Raw genomic sequence first — 10,336 nt, 5'->3', positions numbered from 1 at the left:
TGTTCGTATATGTAAAAGTGTCCCCAGGCAATAAATCCCAATATTACGAAAACGACTTTGTTGAAATTTGTCCTAATATCAAATAATGATAATGTCGGTGATAATGACAACTATGACAGTTCTGAACATTGTGTCCATGTGCAGGCTACTCAACTTATATTGAAGTCGCTTACATTGAATTATCTTTTATGTTGAAGTAAAAATATATCCTAAAAATAGATATTGCCTATCAATGTTCGAGTAGATCATATGGATTGCATTTCCATCACGTCATAGATTAATCAGTTATTTCGAGGTTAAGACAGAGATGTGCCTTGCTGTCCTTGCTCATACTCGCGATAATCTTGTACCCATCTGTTTCCTTCACGATTTCGGTATCAGTATAAGGTGCGTTCTGAAGCATATATTTATATAAATAACTATTTGCAGGAGGAATGCTACCTTGAGGCCGTATCTGAAATGTTAGATGATAGTGTCACAGCTATAATAAGAATTTATTGTGATATATTTACAATTCCAATGTTTTTGTCCTTTATATCTTTACAAATTGTACTAATAGCCATTTCCTCAATACGCTTATTAATCTTGATAGATACAGTATGTCTATATAAGCCTTTTCACGTTAACTGCGGTCCTGTTTTCAGCGCATGCGTATAAACGCTTCCGGACGGCATTCCAAAGTTTACATTACCAACGTAAATATGGTTATACAGTGCGTGGTATTTAAATGTTCAAAAAGACAAGGAATAAATCAAAAGAGAAAGGTGTGAGTTTTTTTCGTTCCCCTAAGTACAGGAAGAAGAGATCAGCTTGGGTTAGAGCCATAAATAGGGAGGATTGGACTCCTAATGAGTACAACAGAGTGTGTTCTGAACATTTCGTGGGGTCATGGCATAGTGACGACCCTGCAGACGAAAACTATCGCCCAACATTATTCGCCTACAAAGTTAAGCCACATTCGGAGTCAAAAACTGCCCGCAGAGACAGACGCAGCAAAAGAAATTTACTTCAGGTGATTTTATAAATATATTTACATACTATTCAAATAGGATCGGACGTACGTAATCTAGAGACGGAAGGGCTCATTAGGCAGGGGTGTGATTTTTCCTCTTTTCAGAGGAAATCCCCTGATTTGCTCAATTTTCGAAAAAATGAAACACTCTGGATTTGATCTAAAGTGGCAGAAAATGATATTTTTCCAGGTAGGGTGAGGTGTTTTCATGACCAGTTTTCCTCTGATTTCTGAGGAATTCAGTCACATCCCTGTTAGGATAAATGAGTTATGTCCAAAATTCTTTGTTGACCTCTTTAATTGAAAACTATTCATCGATCAAATTTGATACCTAACATGCTTTGTATACTCTCTTTTATTTATACATGTACATGTAAATACTAACGAGTGCATGTATAAAAAAAGTAATTGTGAGTGCATCTTACACAAACTATAATATATATGTAGCTTATAAATGAGAACAAGCACATATCGGTATTAAATATGGAATTCTGAAGGTCCGTGCTTGATGCCCTTTTCACAGATTCAGTGTAATGTTTTTAGATTTTTTTTTAGATCAATCACTGTTAGTTATCTTCACCTTTTTCAACATCTACACAGAAATTCACATAGATGTATAGCAGCGTTAGAATTTTTTTTATCCCATTAATATGCCTTTATTCTTACAACAATCACATACATGATATGAATATTTCCTTAAAAACAGGAGTTGAATGAGCTAGAGGAAAGAGAAACGCACACTCTACGGCAACATCACAGGTTTAGTCTGTTTTCACACAGCTACTGTCACATAGAATCAACAAGTGAAGATGCTCCACCCATTCAAGAAAGGCCATGCATGGACTCACCTACTGATGATGTTAACATCAAGATATTGGAAGAAAAAGGTACAGCAGTATAGGGTGTACAGGAGTGCAGTGGTTAGTGTACTCGCTTCTCACTGCTGCATTAGATCCTCGTGGTCTGCAGTGGTCGTATGTGAGGGGGTAAGGTGGTCTGCTGCTTAGACACGGGGGTTTTACCCGGTGTCCTCCGACTGAAATGATCCGCTCACGCCAACATCTGTGCAATAAAGGACCCCATTGGATATAAGCTTTCGAGCTTTCCTGGGTTATCCTTGGTATTATATATATATATATATGTATTTATGTATATACCGAATAAACATTTATTTATTTTTTTTTTATTTATTTATTCAGAGCTTAGTTTGAAGTATACAATTAATATTTTTATCAGAATATGTACTCTTCTTATGAGTATACTTTTATACTTTTTAATTAGTTGTAATAAAACTTAATTAAAAAAAAAATGGAAACAGATGCACAAAATTAATAAACATCAAGTGTATAAATATTTCAAACCAGTGTCAAAATATATGAAAAAACATTGAATTATTTATATGTGTACTAATTAATATTTAAATTACCGGTATTTATTTATCTTTTTTTTTTTTTTTTTACATGCATTGTTAATTTATAATGTTCAATGCAGGTGTTTTCTTCCAGAAACAATAAAAAAATCTGTATTCAATTTTTTTCTTAGGTATGCAGTGTGAAACAGACCCCTTGTTGACAGAAAATGAATCATTGTAGCAACAGGTGAAGGAGCTCCAGAAAGAGGTGAACAGGCATAAATGGAGTTTCCAGAAAATTGCGAATGATGACAACAAGACCCGCTTTTATACTGGACTTCCCTCATTTGCTGTGTTCATGTGGCTTTACAAGTATGCTTATTACTTAATAGTGCTTCCACAATGATTTCAATATCAAATTTCTTAATTTTTTCCCATGTTTGAATGAAAGTGCATGTACATGTACTGACATTTAGATTTTCACTCACTTTTAGTTTTCTACGGCCAAAGGCAGAGAAAATGAAGTATTGGTCAGGACCAAGCACAAATACGTCTTCCGACCGCAAGCGAGCTTCAGCAGGTTCATTGGATTTGATTGATCAGCTGTTTGCTGTTCTCATTAGACTTAGGGTCGGACTCTTGACCAGTGACATTGCTGAACGCTTTCAAATTTCAGAGGGTACTTTTTCGAAATATTTTTCCACCTGGATCTGTCCACTTTGGCAAGAATTAAAATGTTTAAATCCTTTTCCATCTCGAGACATTATTCAAAGAACCATGCCATCTTCATTTAAAACCAAATATCCTTCTGTTCGAGTTATCATTGATTGTACAGAAATTTTTATACAGAAACCAGCCAGTCTTGACAACCAAAGTTTAACTTTTTCAAATTAAAAACATCATTCCACTGCAAAATTTTTAATAGGTATTAGTCCATCTGGTGTCATAACATTTGTATCTCATGGCTGGCCTGGGGAAACATCTGATAGAGAACTTACAATATCATCAGGTTTAATTGAGTTGTTAGAGGAGAATGATAGTGTTATGGCTGATAAAGGTTTTACCATTAGGGATGTGTTGAATAAAAAGAAATGCAAGTTAAATATTCCACCATTTAGAGGAAGTGCACAACAGTTCTCTACTGATGAAGTTTTTGAAACCCAAGAAATTGCTTCTTTGAGAATTCATGTTGAGAGAAGCATAGGCAGAGTTAAAAATTTTCATATTTTTGATGGTGTTATGCCACTTACACTTAAGCCTCTTTTGACCAAAATGTTTCAAGTTGTTTGTTGGCTAACAAATTTTGATGTTCCTCTGGTAAATAACTAATTTGTCAATTGAATTACTATACAATGTATAACATAAGTCAATTTTTCAAATTTTATTTGGAGTAAATACCAGTATCTATAATTATGATCATTTAAGATACAGGTATATTGACGTCAGATGACAATTTCCTCAATAATATACACATATACAATTTTTTCCTAAGAATTTGTCATGGAAGTATTGCTACTTTAACAAGAAAGCTCTTGAATTGACAATATCACAACTTGTGGTGTTATTTTTAAAGAAAATTTAAAGTTTAAAAATCACAAGATATATTGATAATTATGAATATTTTTCTACATGTTATAAAGGTTTACAAAACAGATATTCAAGGAATGTGTTGTCAGACCTTTATATACATGTACTATCACCATTAATATCATTAGTAATATAACAGAAAGTAAGATTTGTGTTTTTATACATTTTATGAGAGGTGTCTAAAGGGGAACAACTCTTTAATCTTTAAGTGATCTCCAAGTAATACTGGTAATATTGTTATCATATTTAAAAAAAAAGGAAGAGGGAAAAAGGACTCTTTTTTTTGCACAATATTGTTACAGAGGACTTTCAGTATCTTAGTACAATTTTCTCGAGAAGGGAAATCATTTTATGCTTGTAAATCCTGACTTGTACAGCAAGCTGTAAGAAAAGCCAAATTTTTTTTGTGTTAAATATGTTGATCTTATGAATATACATTTATTTAGTATATGATATATGTTTTGTACACCAAGTTAAGTGCTTATGCAGTTTATGAACATGTGTTTAAATATCTGAAAATAATTGATGCATTTTTTAAATCAATTACAATTCATGAAATGAAAAAATTTTAAAATGAGCAGTGTTTTAACCAATGTGCCAAAACATTAAAGAAATGAATATAACCGAAATCCATGTTGATTTTCTTTCCTTTTTATCATTTAGAGGTTCAGAAGTAATTTATTTGACAAAAAATCATGTGCTGCTGTACTTGAAACTTTTACATACAAAGTGTGTAACATGCATGTTATATTTCTTATAAAATTGCATTGTTTTTGCCATCATTAAATCAAAATACACCCTGTCGACAGTAGTTTTGGTTTCTTTTTTAGGGGGAGCATTTGTCTGGATTTTTGTGAATCTGTATAAAGAAATTTAAAGACATGAACTCTGAAATTAATATAAAAACAGGCCCATAGGCCAGTTGCTCACCTGAGCACTTTCTATAGAGAAAAGCAGAAATTGGTACATTTATATTGAAAGGTTTGAATATATAAGTGGTTTAAAACTACCCCAGGGGTCATTATATGAAGAAACTTGAATCTACACTAACTAAAGATGCTTCCTTATTGCTTTCACTGATCATGAATTTGCATTTCTTGAGAATAAGATTATTAAATATATTTCCTGTGTATTCATATGATATATATAACTTTGATCCCCTTTAAGGCTGTTGTGGTACTGCATTAAGCTGGGGGTTATGATTTGAGCAAACTTAAGTCTATACTCTGTAATGAAGCTTTCATAAAGGTTATATCTTTTCTTGCACAGTGGTTCTTGAGAAGAAGATTTTTAAATTTAAAATGTGAAAAATTAACAGAATACACTAGACAGACAGACACTGGACACCCTTCAATTAGAAAAGCTTGCTTTAGCCTTCAGTTCAGGTGAGCTAATTCATTTTCAGAATAAAAAGGCAAAATATGATGAACAAAAAATTCAACAAGTTTTGGCATCACGTATGTACAAAATTCAGAGTCGAAGAAAATTCTCTCTATAAAACAGTTGCTGTCTTTGGCTGCCGTCCAGACAACAAAATCACCCCACGGACACCCCATTATTGCCATTTCACCCTGAATCTGAGCGTAGTATTTATGATTTCGTTTCAGTCTTGGTCCTTCTGGTGTATCCTCCAAACAAAAACCCCCTTTCCCAGCTAGCTCATTGACCTATAAATAATAATGAAATGTAAAAAAAAAATATGATAATAACTTTAACAAACTGACAGAATGAAAGACATTAATACCATGAAAAATTACCTCTCTTTCCACAATTACTTCATTAGAGATTGAGTATGGGCACTTAATCTCTAACACCCCTCTCTGATTTCCCATGGACATGGACTTATCATTTACCCATCCATCACTGCTTGCACCTAAAAATGCATGAGATGGGTAAATGGTAAGCCCAGATGCCTCCACTGTCACATCAGAGACTGCATTCTGCAGAGTCAAATAGTCTTTCACTGCTTCTTTCTCATGGTCTACACCCCACTGGACTGGACGAGGAAGTGTTTGATATCTTTGATATAAAGAATAATATTCACTATAATTTATATGTAAAAATAGAAGTTAGTTGAAATACTGAATTATTATAGTAAATTCATGTTTATAATAGTAAATATTTTAATTTCTAAACCTTTGCAAACTGGACCCATTAATAATTTGGTCCACAAGGTTCCTGGGGTTAGGTCCAGCATTTAAAATGGCACCAAAGAGAGAACTCGTGATTCTCCCTTTGTGGAGTTCACTCCAAAGGGAACATGATCGTTGACCTCTTGTCCTTTCCTCTACATAGGCGCTCAGATTTTCATCAATTGAAATTGGGATTGGCGCTGTAATGATATGTTTATAAATGAATCTTATATCCATGGTAGATATATATATATTCATTGTTATTTCTATATTTTTTCTTACAATTCTCCTTGGACAAGATCAGTGCTTTGGATGCCATTTCTAATGGATCTCCATATGTTTCCACCTCTATCTCCCTCTCAGCTCTTGGGACATCATCTGGGATGTTCCACAAATGACTCATACTTGAAATATCATTTTGTTAGCAAAATTATAATCATAGAACCTGAAAACAATTTCAAACTCTGTACTGTGTCTTTCAAGTAATTGACAGTTTGTTTTCTTTACATTTTCCTTCCCAACTGAGACACTAGCTGATATTATTAATAGAAAAAAATGTTTAGAATGAAAGTTTTCAAGATAAATGCCAATTACTATTCATGTACCTGTACTTGGAAAAATTTCCTTCAAATTTCTCAACTGAAGGAGTGTAGCATTTAAGTCAAAGTCTCTGTGAGTGGTATGGCGAGGGTCAAATGAAGTATTCTCTGTGTCATTGGTGTCGCTGTCTGTCTTATCCTCTTTAGACTTCCTTTGGCTCAAGGTTTCTAGTGGACCTGTTTATATGGATTTTCTATTACTAGTCGGTTAAAGTGCTACAAAGTTCATATGTTTATTTGGTTATCTGTAAATAGTCAGACTATATATCAAATTTAGTTACTTACTAATCTACTTACCGTTGGGTTTGTTAGACCTTGCTGTGGGTACCACGCATTTGCAAGGCATACTTGTGCAGCTTTCCTGGAGTTTGGCATGGCTCAATGCAAAATGTAAGCTTCCAATATGACTACAGCTCTGCCCCAGCCTAATTTGAAAATAAACATGTCCTAGATTTGAGATGATATACATTTGTACCAATACAAGAAGAAATCGAACAATTAAAATAAAATTGTTTACAGTAACTCTGAAAATGCTTACCCCACAGGACATTGACAATATCCATGATGTATACTTGTCCCTGACTGTCCATTTCGAGAGATGCAAATGTACACCTGGTAGTGATGTTTCTTCATTGAAGCCTGACACTTAGCTCTGATGTACAGTATTGAGGAATTTATCTAAAAATCAAATAAAGAGTATTTGAAAGACCCCAGTTTACAACTCCTACAGTTTTATGGTAACACAATTTGACAATTTTGATAATTTATATGCATATGAACACAAGTACAAATGATCATCACTAAAAAATAAAACTAAAAAGACTTCAGTACTACATCAAAAATATTCACATGCCATCTTCATTCTAAAACTGTCTTTAATACCATGACTACATAGCTCTTTCATTACAAACATGTACATGTATTTTAAAACATGTAAAATACATGTTCAAAGATGTTAATCAGAGTTTATAATATGAAAACTTTTTTCTAGAAATACAAATTTATACAATAATATTATTTTATCCCTTACCTGTGACACCTTAATATCTTGGACGTCACCAGCTTCGAAATGCTTAACAGCTCTGTCTAGGCCCTTGAAATTTTTTACTGTACCCCCATATGGTGAAGGTCTTTCGATTAAAAAACTGTAAATATCACCGAATGTTATTTTCGGAATGTAACAGTGGTCTGGAGAGTCATAAAATACTGCGTTGAAAGGTGGTAAACTGTCCTGAAAGGGTAGTGTCAAGGATCCTACAGCCGAATCTTGCTGCACGATCGGTGTTAAAACAGATGCTGACGTCTGGAATATTAGCAATTCCTGTATGAGATCTTCTTTTTTCTTCTTACTGACATCAATACCATACTCTGTAGCAAGCTTTCGCAACGAATTTACTTTTAACTTGTTTAAAGTCTCCCGCTTTGACATAGTTGTTATCAAAGTCACCAATGTAAACAAAGTAGTTTGCCGTCCGGAAGCGTTTGAGCGCATGTGCGAGATTTATCGTGAAAAGGCTTATTAATGGCTGGGAAATCCGACAGAAGTGAACGTTGAATGTATAAATTTCATGCACTTTATGAGGCATGCCAGCGTAACGTGTATTTTCAAAAATAAAATCATTTTTTGTGAGATAGAGAGAGAAAAGGGGGTTTTACCATAGGTATGATTAATTAAAAAACAAACGATTCATCGACAAACCTTGATGGCGAATTGATTTCTGCTGAAAGGCGAGAAAGGGACACTCCACAGAATTGCTATTTGTTCATTTGTTCCCTCAACATCGAAAGTTAAAACACCACCTGTTCTGATATGCCATGCTGGAAAAAAGTTTCTAATAGTTCCTGAGTGTTGACAGTCATGAACTACGTGTATCACATAATTATACTACAAACAAATAAAACATAAATTGATTGCATTTATACATTACAATTATTAGAAATTGTATCGAAATTGATTCTAGTTAAAGGACCCAATGCATGTTTCTAAACTTTTTCATTTTTTCAATAAAATTAATTCTTTGCATGCCTAAAACTACTTTAACTGTGTTTTAAATGAAATATTTTGCGGAGTTTTCAAATTTGAAAGCGATGAAATTGAAATCTTGTGATATGCATATTTTACACGCCATTATGTGTGACGTCATATGCGCCCTCAGGTTTGAAAACAACTATTAGCCATTTCATAACAGATTAGCTTTAATCGACAAAAAACAAACAAACAAACAAACAAACAAAAAAACAAAAAAAAAACAAACAAAAAAACCCCCCAATTATCACGTTAACGGCTTGTAAATAATATTGCATTAAGATGTTTAGTGCCGTGCTTGGGTGTACTAGCTGTCGGTAGAAAGGATTTAGACTGAGCATTTTTCAATTTTTCGAAGGAAGGTACGAGAAAAAAAACGTGGATAATTTTTTGATGGAGCAAGAACTTTACCTTAAAAAGAAATACCTAGTCACCTTTTCAAAAACCACTTGGACAGAGACTCTGATAAACTGCGAGTAAATGGGTATATCGAAGCTAAGAACTACATAATTCTGTTCTTCAAATTCAATACACACTCGGATCAACTAACCTTCACCTTGTAAAACATACCCGGCATAACTTGTGCTTTCAGTTTCTACCAATTGGTAGATTTACAAAAATTTTAAAGATAATTATATAAATAATATAATATTGTATTTCCTTACTTTAAATTGAATTATATATTTCCTCACTGAACTCCTAACATCTCGAGTGCGTCAGTATAACGCCATGCTCCCACTTCCTAACGACGTGCAGATCACGATTAAAAAAATATAATAAGATTGCTTTATGAAAATAAAATGTGATTTCCAGTTTAGATTTTATCATTTTTATTGATTTGTGTGTGATTTTTCTTTTTTCTTTCTTTCCGAAATGCACCCGTAACAGTAGCTTGGTCTAGGGCCTAGTTGTCAACAATGTAACGTATCATAAATTAAGAATTGTACTGTTTATTTTTAGAAAAAAACAAACAAAAAAAAAAAAAAAAAAAAAAAAAAACGGCGCCAATTACAGATGTATAAAGGAATAACATTACCAAACAGTTTGTTGACAGCGACCCATATAAACATTATTTACTCGCAATATTGACGATTTCATACACGCTTTCCTCGGTATAGTTTGGTATTTACATCGCTATATATATGCACTGGTGGCAAAACATAAAACTCGGAAAATTTGTCAACATCGATTTAAATGTTGTCCATAGTGAATGAATTAGGCCCCTAAAAGCTGAATTCTTAATATCGCACACTACTTTCACAATCAGTTGATCGAAGAAGCGCGCATGTGACGTCACTGTACCACGTTACTACCTAACCTTATTAACGATACTTTTTGAAATCGGGGCTTAGATTTAAGTCTGTAATTGTAATTGTGGTTAATTATCGCAAAATTTCGGCGAAAGAACTATTAGAATGAATTACTATAAGCATAAAGAAGACAAAATGGATTAATTTTGTATACTTTGCAAACATGAGATGTGTCCTTTAATGATAGAATTAAATCATAATAACATGTTATGGATAACTGAGTGGTTAGAGAGCCTAACTTTGCAATCTGAAAGTTCTGGTTTGTTTCTGGGTCCCAGAATAAGACGTTTGAAATAGACAGTGACAGCATTAGGATTTT

At 33.4% G+C, this 10,336-nt stretch overlaps 1 protein-coding gene and 1 pseudogene across 1 annotated transcript; one reads left to right on the top strand and one right to left on the bottom strand.

Moving 5' to 3' along the window:
• Positions 1 to 620: 620 nt before the first annotated feature.
• On the top strand, positions 621 to 4,198 carry LOC125675360 (uncharacterized; annotated as a pseudogene).
• A 328-nt stretch (positions 4,199 to 4,526) lies between these two features.
• On the bottom strand, positions 4,527 to 8,198 carry LOC125651243 (uncharacterized). Its single transcript, XM_056161520.1, has 8 exons — positions 7,712 to 8,198; positions 7,220 to 7,359; positions 6,979 to 7,106; positions 6,688 to 6,858; positions 6,365 to 6,460; positions 6,087 to 6,282; positions 5,708 to 5,969; positions 4,527 to 5,617 (listed from the first exon to the last, which is right to left on the bottom strand). The coding sequence occupies exons 1-8, from the start codon at positions 8,171 to 8,173 to the stop codon at positions 5,327 to 5,329; spliced, it is 1,746 nt and encodes a 581-aa protein (XP_056017495.1). The 5' UTR covers positions 8,174 to 8,198; the 3' UTR covers positions 4,527 to 5,326.
• Positions 8,199 to 10,336: the final 2,138 nt, after the last annotated feature.

This window comes from Ostrea edulis, chromosome 4 (genome assembly GCF_947568905.1).
Source record: "Ostrea edulis chromosome 4, xbOstEdul1.1, whole genome shotgun sequence".
In the NCBI taxonomy this organism is placed as follows: Eukaryota; Metazoa; Mollusca; class Bivalvia; order Ostreida; family Ostreidae; genus Ostrea; species Ostrea edulis.
Note: the sequence above shows the minus strand (reverse complement) of the source record. Positions and strands in the feature narration are given on the sequence as shown.

What these genes read in the sequence shown, in the direction of transcription:
- LOC125651243 (XM_056161520.1), bottom strand. Translation starts at nt 8,173, where the DNA reads ATGCGCTCAAACGCTTCCGGACGGCAAACTACTTTGTTTACATTGGTG. An exon ending in TATTGTCAATGTCCTGTGGG is followed by an intron (nt 7,107 to 7,219) that starts GTAAGCATTTTC and finishes TTTTCAAATTAG; the next exon opens with GCTGGGGCAGAGCTGTAGTC. An exon ending in GGAAATTTTTCCAAGTACAG is followed by an intron (nt 6,461 to 6,687) that starts GTACATGAATAG and finishes GGAACATCCCAG; the next exon opens with ATGATGTCCCAAGAGCTGAG.